This window comes from Anser brachyrhynchus (genome assembly GCF_964034855.1).
Source record: "Anser brachyrhynchus genome assembly, chromosome: 3".
Classification (NCBI taxonomy): domain Eukaryota; kingdom Metazoa; phylum Chordata; class Aves; order Anseriformes; family Anatidae; genus Anser; species Anser brachyrhynchus.
The window spans coordinates 58511625-58533545 of record NC_137696.1 but is presented as its reverse complement, the minus strand read 5'-3'; the positions used below and the strand labels follow the sequence as shown (position 1 = coordinate 58533545).

Genomic DNA, 21921 nt, shown 5'->3' with positions numbered 1-21921 from the left:
TCTTTCAAATGCAAACTCAAGACTGTCATTGCCATATTTGTCACTTTGAGCTCTGCCTAGGTGAATGAAACAGTCCTGAAAGTAGAACAGAAAGCATATTTTAATAAGTAGGGTGCATATTATCCATTCTCTTCATGGGAGGTAAAGACAGAAGAAAAGTTATAACATCCTCTGTCATGCTGCTCCTCTCCCACAAGATAATGGCACTTCAGTAGCATTATAATTCTCTGTATACTCCTTGATTATTTGACAATGCTTGACTGTGCAAAGCTCTGGCCTTTCATCCCCATTTTTTCCCAGAGAATCCCATTTCTTCAGTTCAATCATACTTGCCTGCTGGTGTACTCAAAGGGGGATGAGCTAATCCGGAGAGGTAGTCTAGACGACTGTAAGAGCAGACATTAGATTGTTTGAATGTCTAAATATTCTTTTTCTTCTTATTATTGTGAGATACATAGAATAACTAAGTTGCTTCCTAGCTAATATGTATTTGCTGTAGAGGAAAGAGTAAACCCAGTGCCTTTGTGCCTACTGTTTGCCATTCAATTTGTTAAGTGGAAAAGCTTTGGTAAGCTAAAAAGCTTTTTTTAACATTTATTTTAAGTTACATTCATAACTTTCCATGAGGGAACACTGCTTTCTGCTCTAAAATAATGAGGTATACACCACTGAATAAGTAATAATCTGTTCATTAGAGCTGAATTTAAGGTATTTGTTCACATTGTTAAAAAAATAAATAAAAATGATTTGGTTACAAGAAGCACTCTAAATTTATTCTCTAAATATTAGTTTGTTGTTTGTTTGTTTGTTTTTCCCCAACTACTTACAAATTCTATAACTTGAGCTCTGATTTCTCCTCTCAATTGTTTTCCCATTTTTAATCATGCCAGCAGTTTTCTCTATTCATGTGGAAGCACTCAGGGTTTTTTCAGCACAACTGCTTGAAAACAAGACAAATTGGAATCCAGAGGATCATACAACTTTTAAATCTAGAAAATTAGTGGTTTAGAGGCAATTTGGAAATCGATATTATCATAAAAGGATTGTATTCCACTTCTAACTCTCCAGAGTCTGTAGGAACTAGTTGACACAGAGTCCTGAACAGCTCCAGTCTAGAGGCGGAGACAGGAGCATTTTTTTCATACATTGAGAATCTTTAACATTTTCCAAAATATTTCTGTCCTAAATAGTGAAAAAACTTTCTCAGATATAATAACCCTTCCTAAGTAGAAAATGTGGAAATTAATTTGGATTAATTAAAACATTGATTTTTTTTAGAATACTTTTATTTCAATTTCCATCATAAATTGATTAATTTCAAAGCAAAAGTTTCCCTTTGAAAAGCTGGCCTCAATTTAGGGAAAAAAAAAAAGTAGAAGAAAAAAACAACAGTAAACCAAAGCAAAACAAAAAACATCTCAGTGAGATACTTTGGCAACTTCCAAAATTTCTTTCAAATAAATGTTTTTTTTAAGAGTACATCTACCATAAACAATTGCTTCAGCAGTCAGTTTTGGTTTTGCCAAACATGGTCTTTTCTAATTTATACTTAATTGAAAATTTCCTGACCAGGCCTATTCCAGATTGACATGGGAATTGACTGGCAGTTGGACACTATGCAAAAGAAATATATTTACATGGCAAGCTAAGGACCGTGAGCATAAAATTAAGGTGATGTTATATAAGGCAGCTCCTTTCCCAGAGAAATCTCATAGGGAGCATAAAGCGGTACTGATTTTGTTTGCTGTGACAGCATGGGGAACTAGCATAGCCAAACTGGGACTGCTTCATGCCCTAACTGTGGAAAGCATCTGCACTTATTAATATGTCCTCTGCAGGACATAGCAGTAGTATATCTACATCCACAATGCCAGTGGCTAAAAAGTTGAAATTTTACAAGAAAAATCAGTCATCAGTATCTCATTCTCATGAATATATATGTGAATATACATATATAAATAATGTAGAAACATTTAGTAAAGGGAAACCTTTACTCCATTGAATAGTCTTAGTGATGGTGATGACCATTGAACAGCTTATGTTCTGCTAATTGCAGGGCTACAGAAAACTACGTAAGTGCAGTCACAGATCTTCCTGTTCCTCTTGTAATATTTTACCAGAATAATTACTTTGCCAATTACAAATTAACCTTGCTTATGAAGCATCTCCACATTTTTAGGCTAAATTTTCAGGAAAATATCGGGATGCTCTTTGCTGCTGCTGTACCTCCCACCACCTTTGTTGCTGCTGCTGCTACCACAGCTGCTTTGCTAGCAGAAGAGGTGGAAATGTGCACAGAGACAGCAGCAGTACTTGCAGCAGGAGCTTTACCTGTGGAGGTGAAAAAGGTACAGTGATAAGAACAGTAACAAAAGGGTCTGGTACATATAGGATGAGTAGGAATTTCTGCATTCCTAGGGGGAGAAAATGTCATGCTGGAGAGATTTCAAAACCTTTTTATACCTCCAAACCAAATTCCGTTTATTATTTTTATTTTTATTTTATTTATTTTTTTTCTGCTAATGTGCAAGAGGACAATAGTGATTTCAGTCTCCCTGTGCAATTCCAGCTTCCCAGCCACAAGCGTTTTTAGGGCAGATATAATTAATTTTTTCCTTGTGCACTTGAGATTGCATTGGGATTCTCTCTAAGTCTCATCTTCAGCAGACACCTTTGTTCCCCGGGGGGGGATTTATTCACTGCTACAAATCACTCACTTTGAACACCCAAATCAATATGTTTCAAGAGAGTTTGAATAAATTATGTTTGGAAGCTGTGGTGAATATTTCTTTATTTAACAGAAATCAAACTATCCTTGAGAGGGAATCCGCTGTGTATAATTCTGAAGCAGAACTGACAAAATGGACAGAGCTCCCCTAGATACTTAACTCATTAAAGCAGACCAATCTCTGCAGGGAATTTTAAGGACCAGTAAAACAAAAACATAGTAGATGCTCAGGTTTTTATCATGTCAGAAGTTTTTCTTTCAGCTGTAACAATAATAGTTTATTTTGCTTGGGTGTCACTGACATTAAAGCTCTAGACTTACCAAGAGGACAATAGATCACTGTCATAGACTCAAAAGGTAAATGAGAATACTTTTCTGACGAGGGCAGAAAGAGGACATGAATGTCACTGTTACAGGAATCCCTTGTAACTCCCATAAATTGATTATAATTCTTCTTTGCTTCATCTTGTTTGTAAATGTGCCAGTAGGAATGGGGAGGGGAAGAGAAGGAAAAGGAAGAACATGGGGACAGTAGTGGCTATAAATGACTTGACACAGCTCCAGCATGATTCACTGAAGCCTTCCAAAAGGCTGAGTGAAACAGAGACTGCAGCCTTAAACAGATGAACAAAGTAGGCACTGAGGAAGGTTCTTTAGAAGTGCACAGGTGCCTGTACAGAGTGGCTGACCTTCCTAATTTGTGGAGGAAAACCTAGGCCCACTGACACTGCTGCAGAGGAAGAACACCTGCAAGAGAGTCAACAGTGTGGTTGTGTTTACCACTGAATAGGGAGCTCTGAATTTGGCCTGTTGTTACTAAAGTGGCAATTGAGGAATACAAAAAAAATAGTTTGAATACAGGAAATTAATAAGTAATGTGAGTAGAAAAGGACCCACTCCAGCAAAATTACTCTTCTGGATTAATTTGAATTTGAAAAGACCACACAGCTGATAGAAGTGCCAATGAAGTTTTTCAGCCCCTCTTCTGGCTCTAAAACAGATTAACTTGGGCAAAAAATGAGACTACACATCCAATGCAGATCTGCCTTACTTAAATAATTCTGTCTCGAATGACTGAAGTAGCCACAAAACTTCTGAACTTGTATTTCGGAATAACAAGGCATCATTTGAACATCTCTGGCCAAAGTATTTCAGGCATTAGTTGCAGAATGGCACCTTTCTATTGCATCAAGATCTTCTCTACCCACTGTTTCCCATATGATGCACTTGCAGTATTGAGACACAGTATGTGATTTAGGCAGCAAGGGGAAAACGGTTCATGATGGGAGATAAATCTAGCAAATGCTCCCAACATTTGGGAAACTGATGAATCATGGCATCAGTGGCAGCAACAGCCTAATGTTGAACTGAACAAGTCTGAAAGGGGGGAGGGTTCCCCCATCCAGAAATTTAGAGCATACCTAGCAAAATCTTTCCACCACCACCACACCCCCTAGGAACCTGTAATGTTGCAAAAATGCCATTTTCCAACAGTCACAGGGAAATTCTGATTAGTCCTTGGCGGAATCTGATTAAATGTTGTTCAGTAACTTACAGCAAGACACAGCTAATTGTTTCTGCGGCATTTTTTGCATTTTCTAAACTATGGAACTTGAAAATACCCGTGAAGAGATTTGTCTACTATCTGCTATCATCAGCAGCATTTAATTTGTGTCTATTTTTCTAGGGAAAAAAAATGCAAACACAGTTGTGAATATTATCAAGTCATTCACAAACATTTTAGGCTAGTGCAGGTTATTTGGAAGTTTTGTTTATGGATAAGCCTGTAGGATACCTGATGACTTCATGCAAGACAGAATGACAATGGCCAGCTACATCACCTACATAATTTTTCATAAGTCATTTATTTTTGTACATCTGAATTAGCTTTTGTGTTGGAGCAAATAGTATCAAAGGAGTACTCAACTTCTGAGTTCTCGTCACTTTCATTAGCTGCATTCAGATTATCTGTAATGATTAATCAACTTGAATAAATTGCCTGGAAACATTCCTTTAACCACTTCCTGTTTGTGTCTCATTAAAAACACTGTCTTTACATGGTAGGGAAGGGTGGCAGATGTATTTACATGCAAATAGAAAAAACAAATCTCCCTCGTGTTGCCATGTGCCTCCTGCAGTAAGAATTGCTTATGGAGTTATCTCAGCCCTTGCAGGGGAAGCTTATTCCCAGCGGTTTCACTGGAGGCCCCTCGCACGTTCAGCTCTAGTGGGAGTTCATGCAGTAGCTTTATGGGGGATGTTGATTGCATCCAGATGCTGGTTCAGAGCAGCCAAAGTAGCAATGGAAACAATGACCCCAGCTTCAGAGGAAGAAGGGGGCAGATCATCCTCCACTGGGACCTGAAACACTGGAAATGGGGAAGGCTGATGAAGAAGTTTCAGACATGCCTTCATTTTGGCAGGAACTGGAGCTATCAGAAAAAGAAGTCAAGCAGAAGCATTCATATTTCTGAAAGTAGATAGTACTCAAGAATCTCACATTTTTCATTATTTTTGCTTACTCAAGTAGAGATGGTTAAACACAAGACTGTTCAAAGTATGGAAAATACACAGAAAAGAGCCTCAGAAACAATGTGTTTTTGAGCAAGACATTACATATGCAAGTGAAATGGAGTTATTGACTGGTTTAATTTTTAAAGGTAATTTTGGGAAAGTTTCTGATGCAAAAGCAAACTAGGACTGCAATTTGAGGCAACGTGCTCGGCCTGATGAAAGATCCAGAATTAACTTAGCAATATGATTATTGATGGGTAAAGGAAGTGCCCCTGCCTGAAATTTTGAATGTAAAGCAGGAATTTGATAGTGTGAACAGCGAGGAAAATTATAAAACACATTTTAAAAACAGGCTTGAAGTACAACAACATTCAGAACTAATATGCAGCAGCCTGCAAACAACACAAGTGTGGTTGTCCAGCACGGAAATAATGAAGGAGCTGAGCTGGAATATGCCATTAGGAAGACTGTGCAAACTTCAGGAAAAGCTGATGAACATAAATTGATGATCTGACCAAATGCACAGAAGAATGCTTCCTAGCAGTTCTAGACAGCACTGGAATAGAAAAATGACCAGATTATTAGTTGCAAATATGTGGAATCTCAGCTGTTAGTTGCATGCGCGTGCACAAGTCAGTTGAAGAGAAGAGAATGGCAACAGATAGTAATACGCAAACTGAACTTTCCTCCATTAAAGAACAGCTAAACAACAAATGGAAAAGATAACACCCACAATATCACTGAGGGGAAAATAGTGTTCCTGTAAGGGCTAATATCTGTTATATCTTTTCTTCTTTTTTATCAGCTGTCCGCCTTTCAGAATAGATACGTCCAGAGACCTCTGCCTCCACTGCTCTGAGGGTGCTGCCCATGCCGGCCACATCATGTGGCCTCATTTGTTTCCACATCTGTGAGCTCCTCTGGGCACCACTTCTCCTCTGGGCAATGTTTCTCCACAAGTTGTCTCCAAACATAGCTGAGTAACTTTGTTGGGATTTTCCATTCTTGTCTATAATGTGGAATAAAGCCACTTCAAGAGATGTTTATTAGAACAAGCAAGGACTAGCGAATTGGCATTAGGCCTGCTGACATGTGTCAAGTGTGTTGGGAAGAAATGCTGAGTTTTGCTTTTCCAGTTGTGCATTTACTGAATATGCCAAAACTTTGCAAGAGGCATGAGTCAAATATAAAACATAACATGAAAGCATCATTTAGTCTGAGAGTTCTTGAAACAAAACAGTGGTCTTTTTTATTGAGAAATACTGTGCTCAATGTCTCTCTGTGAAGCCTCTGTTCTTAGTTATTACTGCATTTAATTGCACACCTCCTAACAAGTAGAGATCTGAGGATGCACAGCTGTGTTAAATGATCATCTTTTGCCTCAAAGAATTGTCTTATTTATTTATCTGGACTAAACTAAATATATATATATATATTTTCTTAGTGAAAGAGTTACAATATCAGAGGAATCTAATTCACATCATGCAGCCTTAGGAAACATCCGCCTGAAGCAGCAACCTTGTCTAATACTTAAAACACAGATAGTTTTCCAGTAAATAAAATTAATTGCAGAGCTCTTGCACATATCTTTTAAATAATGAAAATGGTACCTTGTCCTCTAATTGTTGTAAATATAATTTTCTAAAATTGAGCCAGAAAGCTACTTAAGCATATTTCACTGTCTAGAGGGAACAGTTCTTTATGCAAAGATTTTTGCTCTTTTTTTTTAACAATATGTAATACTGGAAAAAAGGGTGCTGATGAACTTCTGTCATGGAACCTATAATCTCTGTGGCAGTAAACGTGAGAGGACATCAAACACACTACACTGCCAGCGAGCAGGATTTTGATAGGGAGAGAGGTGATATAGCAGGCATTCACATCAAGCTCTGTTCAGAGATCTGTGAAGACAGTGTTCCAAGAGATCTCGCCTGCTGATAGATCTTTGGGGATCTATTTATCTAAATTAAATCGTTTCACTCTATCCCATTGCATACTCAAGCAGAAGAGCTACTTGAAAGCCTTGCTGCACAGTAATATAGCTGGTAATTGTAAATCTGTTCTAATGCCCAGCATAAGATTAGAGAGATTGTAAATATACAGATCTGGCTAGACATGATACTTTCATACCAAAAATTGCATGTTCCCAGAAATTTCAAAGGTTTCAAGTTTCCATAGCATGTTTTCTGTCCCTTGTGTTATATTTTTTTAATAGCAGTACAATGAGTAGACTTGGATTATGATAAATCGTGGAAGTTATACCATGGCAGAGTAGTTTCAAGTTCCAGCCTTTAAACTTTATAAAAATAAGGCATTAAAAATAGACATTTTATGCAACCCGTTTTTGTAATTCCCTTATAAGAGGTCTTCAAAAGGTTTTCCTGCCTTTGGATGTATTTTGCTCTTTTCTGGGCAGCAATTGATTTGCAATTCTTTCTCTCTTTTTAAGCTTTGAAACAAATTCACTAGCACTACAGCCTTCCCTGAGCACACACTGCTTCAAGAACAACATCATACAAAGAAAGAACAGAAAAAATAACTTATGGAGCATTACTTACTCTTGGTGCATGTTTCCCAAGTTCAAATATTCTTTTCTCAAGAAGAAAAATTATAATATTTTTTTAGAAAAAAAAGAATTGTATTTAGCATTGTATTTGTGCAAAAGCTAAAAGAGTTTTTATTGCAATGATTTATTAAGAATGTATTTGTTAAGAGTAAATTAGTGACATGTTTCATAGGTTAAAAAAAAAAAGGAAGAAAAACTTCTATATCATTTTTTTTGTTTATTTGTTTCCATTCTGAAGGAATATGCAAGTCTTCCATAGTTCAATAGCTATCAGATCCTGCAGGAAGACATAATTTATTCTTTTCTGTTGGTGAATATGAAAGAACACATGGGCAGCTTACTACAAAACTTTGTTTACTGGAATGGTTGTGAATCTGTATTTTTAAAACTGACATTAAAAGAATGACCATGGGAAGATAAAGGAGGGAAGAAATCATACTTGCTTTTGTTTCCATTCTCTGTACATCCTCATATCCCTCCCAAAACACAGCATGTTAACTCGCTTTAGGGACTTCCCATACTCACTTCAAAATGTCTCAAACTCCCTGCCTCAGTCTGGCATTTGGAGAATCTCTATGAACCTAGAGAAACCTGTACGATTGTTAGCCCCTCTCTGTATGATTTAGACATTTATGCTGTATCCTTGCATCATATCTCCGTGTTTAGGGAGAGAGATTGTGCTAAAAGCGTCCGCCACCTGATGTCATAAAGTACCAGCAGCCACATCAGTTTGTGGCGGTAGGAAAGCGTAGCTCCTGAAAAGCCTTCCAGGCAAGATAATAAACCTGAAGCTACTGAGGATTCAGTCAGCTGAGGCAGATACTCAAGTGATGAGGCACACAAAGGAGCTTGCTGCTTTACACATGGGAATCGTTCCAGCAAGGGAAGGGATAAAACAAGGGCAAGGGAGAGGAAAGAAAGCCTGCTTATTCTGATGAAAAAGGTAGTGAATAAGTTCTAGACAGCTCTTGTAATGGCGAGGGGCTTCACCTGGAAGTCTGCTTTCTCTTTTTTCCCACAGATCTCTTTCTGTCTTCTGTGCTGACTAGTGGCCTTGACAGATGAGCTGCAGTGAGTCTTGCTGCAGCAGCACCCGCCTGGTGTTGCTCTGTAGGTTGTCGGTGGCACAGCAGAGCTGAGAAGTGCCTCAGCAGGCTTGGGATTGGGAGGGAAGGAAGCCTTGGGAAGAGAGCTGAGCTGCCAGTCAGCAGCCAGTCCCATGAGGCTCCTTCCCTTGGCCATCCCATGAGGCTCTTTCCCTTCGTCATCGGCTGTGAGCGGCCCATGCCACCACACTGGTTTGCTGCAGGTGGATGCGGATCAAAGCTTGGAGAGCTCCACCACTGTGCAAAATGAAGTCTTGCTCTTTTCTGCTGACAGCAAGTCTTAGAAAGGAACAACTTCAGGACGTAGAGTGGTGGTTCTCACTGCCCAGAGATGTGTCAGATGTGGGGTGTGCCTCAGTTTTCCATGAGAAGTACACAGAATTTTTATGTTTCTGACCAAAGTAAATGTTGTTGGTGAAATTTTTTTGTTGTTGTTGATAGAGATATATATATCAAGGCACCCAGAAGCTGAAAGCTCTGCGTGTTTTCATATCTGCATGCAAATACCAAAAAGTCTCTCATTAAAATGTTGAAGCTTTACAAGACACACAGCCTGCCTGATACCCACTCCATTCCTTGCTCCAAAATGGTTCTAACCCAAGATTTAGTCAGTTAAATCCACAGATTTTCTCTTCTAGATTTTTTTTTCATTCTCTTTCCATTTCCCTACTGCTGTCAGCTCCCCTTTTTACTTCAGGCCATCTTTTATTTATTTTTTTTTTTTTACTTTTTTTCTGGTGAACAAGCTGCTTGCTCATCAAAAGCAAAAAGACAGAAAAGAGCTCCTCCAAATGACTGTCCTGTGGCTGTGATAAGCAGCTCCTGCATCCCCTTGCAACAGTGAGGTCCCAACCAGCAACCAGGAACATGCAGCCTGGGGTGAAGAGGGTGAGTGCACCAGTTACAGTGATCTGGTGAAACCATGAGGAAGCCTGGGGCCGCAGTGTTCCCTGCAGCTTTGGCACCTCCACAAACTGTGCTGTTGATAAGGAAAAGGGACACTTTCTTTTTATAAGTGGGGAATCCTCTCACGTGACCTGCATGTAGGACATGAAACTTGGAAGCAGCAGATGGTAAAGTGAGAGTCGCTACGAGGGATGTGTGACTAACAGGAAAGCAGCATCCAACACAAAGCAAGCAAGTACTGGGAGACAGCGAAACTAGTGGAAATGAAGGCGTTCAGACTACAAGCATTCTCCAAGCGTGGAAGCAGTAGCTGCTTCGGCAGAAAGGGATGAGGAAATGAGGGCAAAGCTTTGCTGTATTATTTGTGGGGAGGAGAAAGGGGAGATGGAAAAAGTCTGAGACATTCTTGTCAGAAATAGTGCCTGAAACACAGAAACGGCTGACACTGAGTAACAGGGAGGAAAAAAAAAAAAAAAAAAAGAGGGTTTTGGTTTTGTTTGTTTGCTTGTCTGTTTGTTTTACCTAGCATCTAGGAACACAGAAAGAACAGACATATTACAAAACAAGAAGATAATTGGCATGAGAACTTATAAGAACCATGGCAATTTTTGAAATTATGCAAGATTCCCTAATTTTAAAAACACAAAATCGGAGGAACATTTGATTACAATTTATTGCAAAGATTTGGGTAATGATGGTAGATTTCATCCTAAAGCTACAGTCTAAAAAAGTCAAGGCAGCAGAGCCATTCAGGTAAAAATCAATATATCTTCCTAAACTGAAAAATAATTACCTGTATAGCCCTGATAAAAGCATAGCAATTAAATAAGAAGAAGTGCTAAGTAAGTCGCAGCCAAGCCTGGAAGGATTCAAGAACACACCTGTGTGTCTTTAATTATATTAATTATTGTTAGTTCATATCCCAAAAATGAGTTAGCAGTCTGGAAGATACACAGTCAAAACTGTGATTGGAATTTTTTCCTTGCAAAGTACTCAATGCTTTATCCTCTTACCTCATGCAATGATATTATTGCACCCATGACATAGCACCAGTCCTAGCATCAGTTAGCACAAATCATCTTTACCTAGACAGTCACAAAACCACAAAAAGATCTTGTCAGCAGCAAAGATAACCAAAAGATTGACAGATGATAAAGAATGGATGGAAAGGACACCTCGTGTGTCATGCTAAATTATCCTGTGTACCTTATTGGATGCTAATCGTAGCCCTGCACAAACTGATATGCTAAGACCTGCCTATGAAAGTCAAACATAATGAACAGCTTGACGTGGCAGAGATTTAACTGTAGGAATGATGAGAAATAGAACTGCCACAAATCTGAACCTGTTATGCAGGTGAGCAAATGGTTTCCCACACCAAGGGCTAGAGAGCAAAAGCCCAAGGTACCATGGACTATAGGTCACTTAAAGTAGTTACAGACATGGGGTGGGAGTGGAGGAGAAGGAAACAAAGGTAACTGTGGAGTGGTAATAGAAATATTACTAATAGAATAGCCTCACACAGATCCTGCAGAAACTCTTGAAACAGGGTTAACAGCTAAGGATGAAGTCAGAAAAGGCAACATAAATTTGTTGTCTGGAGGTGGTAGGAAGGTAAATGAATGAAAAACAAGCAAGGTGGAAGCAAGAACCATGCGAATAGCACTGTGCAGTAGAAAGAGTCAAGGATTTAACTACTATGGATCCAAATGCCAGCATGGTGGGAAAGAGCATGTCCTCTGCACCAAGTAGAAGCTAGTCTCCTCTCTCTTCCTCAAGTTAGCAAACATTAGCACCAAGTGGAGGACCAGACATATCAGGAGCTTGCTACAAGTTCAACAGAAGTAGAATAGATTGGAGGGAAGTGGGGATGCTAACTGCACCAGAAAGAGGCACAGGAGCTGAAGTGTATGCACACAGCCTGAGCACTACCTGTCAAGGGTAAATATGTCCTTAGTTCTGTGGTCATAAAGTTCACGGGTACTATGATGTATGGAGAGCATGAGGATAATCTGCCCCTGCCTCTTACTGGCAGCTACTTGCTGCAGCTGGCTCCCATCAAGCCTATCCACAGGGTGTGCTTGTATTAACCTTCTCCCACTATTCCAAGCCATCCAGCACAATGCTACATGCCTAAACTTGTTTCTCCCTCATGCCACCTTCTGTTCCTTTCCCTCTTTTTTTTTATTTTTATTTCTTTGCTATGTTAACCAAATATCTTCTCCCTGTCACACTAATCTCTCATTTATTTATTTATTTATTTCTGTTATTTTGAGGGTGTCTGAGGGAAGGAGGGCTGAAGCACACAAAGATCCTGTCAGAGTATACCGCAGAAGTCAGTCAGTGAACCTAAAGTCAGCATAATGAGCAAATCTCATTATTTCAAAAGACCTATGTTACAGAAGCATTTTGGAGGCTACTTCTGTCTAAAGCTGCAACTTTCATTTCTGAAGATAATTTAAAATAATAATAATAATAATAAGGTGATTAAGAAGTAGAGAGCACAAGTGTTCATTCTACACTGAAGAATGTACAATTTTTTCACCTCAGAGACTAGGACCATGTCCAAAGTTATTTCATGAAATCTGTTTTCACCCTAAAACCATTTTCCTAATGCCTTCTTTGTTTTTCAGCCTGTATTAGCACATGCACCCTAAATGAAAGTTTTGTGCATTTATTTGATTAAATGCCATAGTCATTTATGCAAAGTTGCTGCCATTTCTGCCTATGGAAATCTACCAGAATGGTCTTATGTGCAGAAAATGTAGACAATCAACATTAAAGCTTGTTGGATACTTGCCTTGCACATGCAAATATTTTTCCCCTACATTTGGTACAAAGGCTTGTACTGGTCCTATGATTTTTCTTAAATTTCTGCTGAACATTGTAGAGAATCTATGCAGTTCACATATCCCCAAAAATTACTTCTGTTTTTTCACACAGAAAACTGGCTTTAAGCATAGATAAACTTATTTGGAAATTACAACCATAACGCTTGCAGTAAAGCTATATGTGTTCTCAAGTGTCTTCTTAGTGTCCCCTTCATGGGAAATGTCATGGACTTCCACAAACACTTCTTTAATTATTTAGCAGTATGTCAAGATCTGTATTTCCTCCCTATGAGGAGAATATCTTTTCAGTTTTCAAAAGTGTAGTGGCTTGATGTGTCCAAATCAGCAGCAACCATGCTAGCCACAAACCATAGGTATATATATATATATAGCATAAAATGAGATTCTCAGATATTTCTCAAACGCACATAAATAAAAGCAATATGCTTAAAAAAGATAAAAGGTTTCCTGGTGAGTGTTACATTTTGCTTTTTATAAAAATGTTCCTGAAGGCTGTAGAGTGCTCTTGATCATAATTTTAGAACAGTTCCTTAAAAACCACATGCAGGCATCTCAAACTTTTCAATAATGCATTACTGTCAGGCTTAATGTTTTGTTTCTTAGCAGTAACCTCTGATTCAAAAGTACAAATGCATATCTACTTGATGAGATTGTAGAGACTTAAGCTGAGCTTCCTAAGGATACTAAGTTCACCATAAAATAATAAAAAGAAATCTCAGACATCCTTTATGAGCACAAAAGCTGTCTGGAAAAGTCATAAAAAGAATATTACTGTACACAAGGCAAAGATTTTATAATGTTCAGCCAAATTGCACAGTTTCCGGTTAAATGAACACTCACGGAGCAGTGTTGTATTCTAATAAAACGCATAATGTCCGAACATTTTCTGCCAAGTGTTCACACAATTTCTTTTTCTTCTCCTTCCATCATTGGACAGAATGTCCAGTTTGTGATCTTCTGAAAGACTTTAGAAAGAGTCAAACGTTGCCAGAGCAGGAGAAAGATAACTGCACAGAAAAAATGTACAGGTCTTGAAGCTTCTTGTTAAGTTGCAGTAACTGATAGAAGAGCAAGATATTTTGCTGTAGGCACTTGGGTCTTCAATTCTCCTCCCCTTGGTTTGATCTTTCCTTCCAAAAAATTAGCATTCTTAACAATACAAGCATTTCAAACTTTCCATACTGCTGGAATTAATTGGCATTTTCCATGTATGCTATATTCAAAGAAATTAAAGTTTCATTTTTACAAATAACTTCTAATTGTCCTTTAATAGACTACAAAGACATTGAAATAAGTAAATGGAGCCCACGGTAATTCAATTACACTTCTCCTTCTGGTAAGCTTATCCTTCTCTATTACTTTACATTCATTTATTTGTAAAATATTGAGTGGTTATCATGACCCAGTAGCAAAATAGGGAATGTATTCATGTCAAGGTTTCTCTTGGGTAGAGTATGATTGCCATTGCTCTACGAAGATTGTATAGGTGGTGAGGAGCACTTCAAAGGATGCCCATGTCTCTTCTGTCTTGACTTCACTATTCATCCAATATTGCCAGGGGTGTACAGAAAATTTTATAGTTCACAGACACTCAATAAAATCTTCCAGTTTATCTTCATTTAGCTTGTGGCACCCTGAAGACACTCTCGAATGAAGACAGCACAAATAAAAGGCTGTTGCTGTGTGGTGGCTGTCCTTGCATCTCAGGAACCGCACAAGCATCTGTGAGCATCAGTAGAGTTGCATCTGGGGCTAGTATAAACTGATGTAAAGTTTACATTTATGCAAGCTATGCAGCTGAGGTTTTGGTGCTTTACTGTCAAAGTTAAAAGAAGCAAAGCAATGCAAAAGAGTTGATGTGCTAGATCACCCAAAGAAAGTATTTTAATGGCTAGGTTTCTTGCCTGCAGAGTAAATCACCTTCAATATCCTTAAGTCATTGACCGCTTCTTTCTGATGAAACATGATTTTTTTCTCTTCCGTTGCAGAAGTTTGACAAAAGACAGATTGCTCTAACTGATTCTGCTCCAATTCTGTCCTGAAAGCTAAGTCATTATGTGTCCTACCTGCAACAAAAGACATAATACCACTTGCCTGCTGTAGAAAATGATGGTGTGTGTTTATCTGCACCCTTATATGATATCTCTTTTTCCAAACAGACATTAGGGAATGGCTCGAGAAGATATGATCAAAAATTAGCTGTCCCTAATGGAGTTTCAAGATGCTTCTAGGACTTCCCAGCATCTGAACTGCTCCATGGTATGCCCTCTCAATCCTGAGAGTAGAAATGCTTACAGGAGGGTCATATGCAGGGGAAAGCTACAACACTAGCAGAGAGGGCTGGTCTTGTCAGTGCCAAAAGTAAAGTTCAGATAATTTGCAGGGTACTAATGTCAGGCTTTTGAGGTCAGAGAAGAAAAAAGAAAAATAAAGTTCTTGTTTCGTCAGAAAATAGACTTCACTACAGCTACTGAAATGATGTAGCCTGTGTTCTGTGCTGTGTTGAACACCTTGGGACTTTCTGGGGAAACCATTCTAAAAGCTTAGCACAAGTTCTATAGAAGATGGAGGAATAGGGCGGTTGAAACATTCAGAAATTGCCTTCTTTTCATCTTCAAGAAGCACTGTGTGGAGTTTGAAATTACTGCAGTCAGTATTCAATAGAATTGCCCAGGTATAAATGTAATAAACCAAATATTCTGTCAGCTATTCCTTTTTGAGCTCTCTTCCCAAGATACTCTTCTGTGCACAAGGGAATATCTCGAATAATTACTCCTGAATACCCAGTGGAATAAGTAGTAATTACACTATATAAACAGAAATAGATCCTTGTGCCAATGGTTCCTTAACTGACAGGAAGCCTTACTCCAAACTTAAAATTTCTAAGGGGTTTTTAGTTTTCATGTTCCTCTTGCACCGCAGCATTGACAATGTTCACAGGGCTGTAGAAATGTTCTTGCTTTGCAGTTTATATGAACTACCTGTCTGTAACAAGTATAATAAACAGTTGCTATACCCTGGCATTCTTTTCCTCAGCTGCAGGGTAGGGGCAGCAGATGTGCAAAATTAAATCCTCCACGATTATGGTATTGCTCAGAGGGCCATAATACCTACCCACCCCCAAGAGAATGAGTCAGTCTAGCAAAATAGAATACTATTCTGATTTCTGATCAGCACAAATGTAAATCATAACAATGTTAGTAAACCATGCCATGAAATGGAGGCAAAGAAGCAGATGTAAAACTGGCAGAGGAAACTTTAACCTGTGTTATGATGGTCTGAGAGATCATACAGAGTATCATGGAAAAATAATACTTCTACTGGACAAAGGTCCACCTACATGACCAGGTATTATTATCAAGCTAGAGAAGAATGAAAATGTTGAAAAACCTAAAAGGCAAGAGTCTTGGAGATAGTAGATACAATTTGTACTACTATCCTAGAAGGTCTGCTCAATATCATCTCACAGTATTCTACTCCTTCATAGTTATGCACTAACTTTCACACTTGGTTTCAGAAAAACAATTTATCTCATTAGACTTAATTGCTGAATTAAAGATTCTAAATTCCTTTTTCATACCTTGGACCAAGGCGCCAAATATAAATCCGCTGTCTATGGTTCAGTCTGTCAATACAGCCAAGAATTAGGATGTTCCTGTTTCTGAATCCTACGTAATCTAACAGAATCAATTACAGTTTTCCATAGATGACATCTGGTATTCGCAAATACAACCTGAAACATTAAAATAAAATCAGCATGAAACTAAAGTTTCCACCGATCCTCGTTCATCCTCAGTAAACATATTATTGTTTTGCACAGCGGGGTAGATTTCTCGTATTTCTTATAGACTTCAGGTTAGAGACTGCATGGTAAGGAACAGGATGGGTCATGTCCCTCCTCAAACTCCAGAGAAGAGCCAGAGCATAGTAAAGCACATAGTATCGCTCTAGTGACTGGCTAGTCTGTAGGCTATGAGCAGCCTTGGAGGAAACCATGCCTCCTGAAATAGTCAGCAGTGAAGGCACATGTTTCCTCACAGCTCCTGTGTTGCTACCATATACTGCCAGAGTTGCAAACCTCTGACAAGGTTGGCCATTGCAGTCCACATCAAAAGGCGAACAGTGGAGAAGTTTCAATGGTAGATGTTGCTGGGCAGGGCTGGGAACATTGAACCACTCCTGTGAAATCTCACCTCTGCCTCTGTCCCCAGACATGGCCAGGGTTGTGAACTGGGAATTAAAGTTATAGATTTTACCTTTACGCAGCTGAACATCTCCCGTCAGTTTCACCATAATTTCATGCCAGCATAAGCAAGGGCTGCCAGCAGTAGTCCCCACTCTCACCTCTCCTTCTGTATGTTTGTGCTGTACTGCTCTGTTTCCTCCCTTGCTCCACCCCAGGTGTTCACATCTTCCCAAGGTGAACATGACTTGGACCTGAACCAAGTTAAATTTATTTTCCACCCCCTTTATATTACTTTTCAATCATGTGTACTGTTTTATTCCATTCACCAAGTGAATTTGCCTGCACAAATGCTGCTGCCTGCACAGAGAAGGGGACAGCTCAAGCAAGGGAATGAGAGGCTGTGTGCTCAGCAGAAGCAAAGGCAGAGGGTCATCTATCTTAGTAGCAGCGGCAGCTTGTGCTCTGTTAGTTATTGTGAAAGTACAGCAAAGTCACAACAGTCATCACTATGTCTGCATGGCTAACCTTTATCCTGCCAACTTGTATTTATAGTGAAAGAGATTCTAGCCATTTTTTCAACAAAGGTAATAGTATATTTTATATGTGTAGCTAAAATTGTGTAAGAAATGCATGATATCAGGTATAGAGGTTGAACACATGGGCTGCTTTCATTCCAATATTACAGCCCTATAAATGCCTAAATATGGGTAATCTCACTGGTTTCTGAAACTAATACATTTTATGATTATGTAGAAATATTTTGAGAATCTCTGTTTTATAAGAATCAAATGTTCCCTGTGAAAATATCTGGCTTTAATTTCTTTACCCATAGTCATTGCACCTGCTGAAGTAAGTACTATTCACAGCATGGCACAGCTATCTATGAAATAATTTAACTACATCATGCATAGTCAGCAGAAGTTCAGCACTGTAATTTGGAGAAAGTGGCTACATGCTGTCACTGTCTAAGCAACACATTATGCTGCAACACTTTCCTTTCCTTCCTACCTACTGTAGAAATATGGGCGTTCTTTCAATTTTATCAAAGTATTCCATGTTAACAACACATTTACAATAGATTAAAAATATATATATTTTTAAATGTAATTTTAATCTTCAAGAATTCAGCAACTATAAACCATAAGAAGTAATATCAATAGCATAAACAGGTAGTTAAATCCTGAAAGTATTCCTGAAAGTCCCCGAAGTGGTGGGACTTTAATTCCACTTAAATAAAAATCATTTTATGTGAAACAAATATAAAATGGTTGCTCATTGTTCAGTTTAACCAAAACACTGAAATGACTCAGTTTTTCAACATATACCAAAACTTTAGCTGCGCAAGACACTGAAATGAGCACCAACCCTGAGTTCTGCAGCATGGGTTCAAGCTCTGAGACTTAATGTTCTTGCTACAAGGCATTGTGTGTAACCTATCTATAAGGACACTTTTACAGAAGAAATTCAGGAGTTTTAGAAATAATGTAAAATGCAAATTCTCAAAGCTGCTCTTTGAATGCATGTAGAGGGAGTACAGACATCTCTCCATTACCTGTGTATGACGTACCCAGGTGGCAAATTAACCGGAGCCTGACTTTCCGCAGCACTCCTGGCTGCAACAGGAGGCCTGAGGGCAAAGAGCAGAGCACGTGCTGCTCACACCAGGCCCTCTTCAATCCACTTCTGTTTAACACTGGGCTGCTCTCCACACTAAAATGTTTGCACTTTTTCAGAGACAGAAGTACCAAATTTATTCTAATTTGCATTTACTTGTTATAACTCTTACTCTGGGAAAACAATAGTTGTACAAGGAAGACATGAACCATTAGAAGGACTCTGGTATCTAAACCTTCCTAAATAACATAACCTGACAGTAAAGTTATAGCTTCTTTTGAAAACTAAGTAATGCATGGAATATTACTTCTAGCTGCATAGTGCAAGTCACTGGAAAGAAAAATATGTTGGCCTAATAAAACCTAGGAAGGACTGACAATGAGCAAAAGAAAATCTGTCACCAGAAAATAGTCCCAAAGCTGGAAAATTATTTTGGAAATAAATATTTATTATTCCTTTTATTTACAGAAAATAACTCTCAAGTAGCAAATCTCTCAGTTATGACACATAGTAATCTTGGCTCATTATTTACAGACAGCTATTGCTGCCCATGACTTTTACAACACTTATATCGATTTCTCTGGTCTAACATTCACCAGCGAAGTCAGTACTGGATTAAAAAATAAAGATCACTTTCCAGCTCATGTTTGAAGTATATAACCATTTTGCCATATTTTTAGTACAATGGAAAAAGCTGTGATAGTCATATGGTAATGAACGACTCAGTTTCTACCAAGTGCCATCCAAGCTGTGTAGCTTGGTGTTCAGCAGGGTAATAACAGTCCTGTTAGTCCAGTCAAAGTGATAATAGATGTGATTTGAAAGCACAGTAGCATAAACTTGTCACCAAAACGTGGTCTTCTGGAAACTGCTTTTATCACAGGAGAACTATGACTTGGCCACCATGGTTGATGGCCACGTGCTTTCATTGCCACAAGCTGTGAGAATCAGTAGAATTAGAGGTTATTGTAGAAATGTGAATGTACTTTATGATGGTCTGTAGTAATTCTGTACATCTCTTATGTCTGTGTTCTTATAGCCACTTGGGCACTGAAGTAGCTGAAATGAGAAAGAGGCAGCAGTCACAAAATGAAGGAACATCAGCTGTGTCTCAAGCACCTGGAAACCAAAGGCCCAACAACACATGTTGCTTTTGTTGGTGCTGTTGCTGCAGCTGTTCATGGTATGTCCTGTAGTATATTTGGTTCCATATCCACCACAGGTAAACAAGGAGAATGGAAAGAGCCAAGTACTGGGAACATGCAAACTTCTGGGAGAGGATTGCTGCCAAGAGGCACAATTTAAACATTTCACATGCGAAAATAAATAAATAATAAAAAAAAAATATTAAATAATTCCCTGATTTGGTTGGACATCTTGTGAGGGGGGAAGGGGGAAGAGGAAAGAATAGTAAATTCGAGATATATTTACCCTATCAAAATCATAACTAAATGAGAAAATTTCACCCCTGAAATTTATATGTGAGAGACTTCATGCTGAATATTTTATATTTTGTGTTCAAAGTGTCGGGACTTTTTCTGCTTTTATTTTGATATTGCAGTTCTTTGCATTCAGGAAGAAAAAAGGGAGCCTTGTATTACTTCTTAGTTGTTAAATAATATATATTCTGTAAATCTGAAATCATAAGCCTTGAATTCTACTTTACCTTTTAACTGGTGTGTCAAAATTTTGATGGAAAAAAAGGCTTAGTAATTGTGGTTGCCTGTCTGTTCCTGAACAACGTGTTGGCTTGGAAAGTCAAAGAATTAAAGACAGTTTCAGAAATAGCTTAAAATTTTCAGTGTCTTGAAAAACATTAAGTCTTTACTTCTTATTTTCATGAACACAGTCAGTGTTGAAAGAAAAAGAAATTGACCTGCAGTGTTCAGAGCCTGTGCATCCTGTTACATACAGAGTTCAGTCTCTTTGGAGTGACCATTCATCTGTGTATCTGTGTTATTTTCACTTGAACCAGCACTCTAGCCCCAGTCTAAAATCAGAGGCTATTTGCCCCCAGTACATTTAAAAATACATGCAAGTGGATATTTGGAGCAAAGATGAAGGAGTGCTCATGCTTTTATAAAGATACTTTGCAATGTGTTCATTCCATACAGCACAGGGGCAGAAGTGCCTTTAATGGAAAGAAACAGGAGGATGTTTTGCTGCTGTTTTCTTCTGCTTGTGACAAAGGCACAATATAGGATTTGCTACACTATTACAGACCAAAGGTCCATTTAGTTCAGCATCCTACCTCAGGATGCTGTAGTGGATGCTAGAAGGAAAGGATAAAAGAAGTGAACATCCACATCCTCATGCTTACCCCAACAAAAGTCACAACTTCTGGCAATCTGCAGTTTAGGGACTTCCTGGCCCAGAGGTTATACCTATGGTTTTTGTAGCCCTTGATGGAATTTTCTTTCATTAATTTGTCATATGGTTTTCTGAAGTGACTTTTGTAACTTACCTAAACTTTTGGCATCTAGTTTCCCATAGAAATAAATTCTACAGCAGACCTGTGTTCTGTGTAAATTATTAACCCCTCTTATTTGTTTTAACCTGCTACAGAATAATTTCATTTGATGCCTCCTTGCTTCTATGATTATGAGGAACAGTGAATAATTGTACTCAGGATGATCATTTTTTAGAAAGGCTCTGTCGTATCTCCCTTCATGTGTCTTTTCTTACATAGTCTCCTCTATAATCTCTGTGATACAGAAATTGACCCAGACCTTGGTTTATCCTCTTCTATCGATCCACCTACTTGTGTCTCTTTCTATATCTTTCCTTTTTCACTATCCCCCGTCTGAGATGTGTGACCAGAACTGTTGCAGTAGTCAAGACATAGCTGTACCATGGGTGCACTCTGTTGCAATGCTTTCATGAGCTCTGTGCCCCTTGAACTTCCTCCACACCTTAGAATGCAATACCATTACATATTTGCTTTAAATTGTAGGATATTCTTTCAAATGCTTTAGTAACTGTTTTGCTGTTGATATACTGTCTTTTTTGGGGAAAAAAGGGAATGTTGAATGGTAGGGTTTGGGTGCTTTGTTTGTTTGTTTGTTTTTGATAATGTAGATTAGACTGAACATGCAGAAATTCTGTCAATTTAAGCTAATATTCTGAATTAAGGCAAAACACGCAATCAAAGGAGGTAGTGACATCCCTTGTATTTTCTAAAATCAAAGAGATAAAATAGATGATAAAATAAGTCTTTTCCAGCTCTATCTTCTGTGATTCTACAGTGAAAACCCCAAAAGAGAAGAGATGGGACAAATTTTGAAAAAGACAGCATGAAATGCTTCTGAATCTGAGTTAAAATGAAGTAATTGGTTCTGGTGACAAATTTGTTTGGTGAATTTGAGCTGTCCAGGTGGAGTACAAATTACTGTTCTTGCACCAGTTAGTTACCCTAAAGAGAAAAAAAATGAAAAAAAAAAAACCAAAAC

General features: G+C 38.4%; 1 protein-coding gene across 10 annotated transcripts in view; it reads left to right on the top strand.

Moving 5' to 3' along the window:
- RGS17 (regulator of G protein signaling 17) overlaps positions 1-21921 on the top strand; it is a 76931-nt gene that overhangs the window by 24080 nt on the left and 30930 nt on the right. For 3 of the 10 annotated variants that reach the window (XM_080585799.1, XM_080585795.1, XM_080585798.1), the window contains exon 2: positions 19512-19655. The exons of 3 other annotated variants lie outside the window; for them this stretch is intronic. In XM_080585799.1, the coding sequence (XP_080441925.1) occupies positions 19537-19655 (119 nt within the window). In that variant the 5' untranslated portion in view covers positions 19512-19536. Of the gene's footprint in view, positions 1-14831; positions 14932-19511; positions 19656-21921 lie in introns of those variants that run through there. 4 more of the 10 variants (XM_080585797.1, XM_080585800.1, XM_080585804.1 and 1 more) reach the window with 3 other exon arrangements.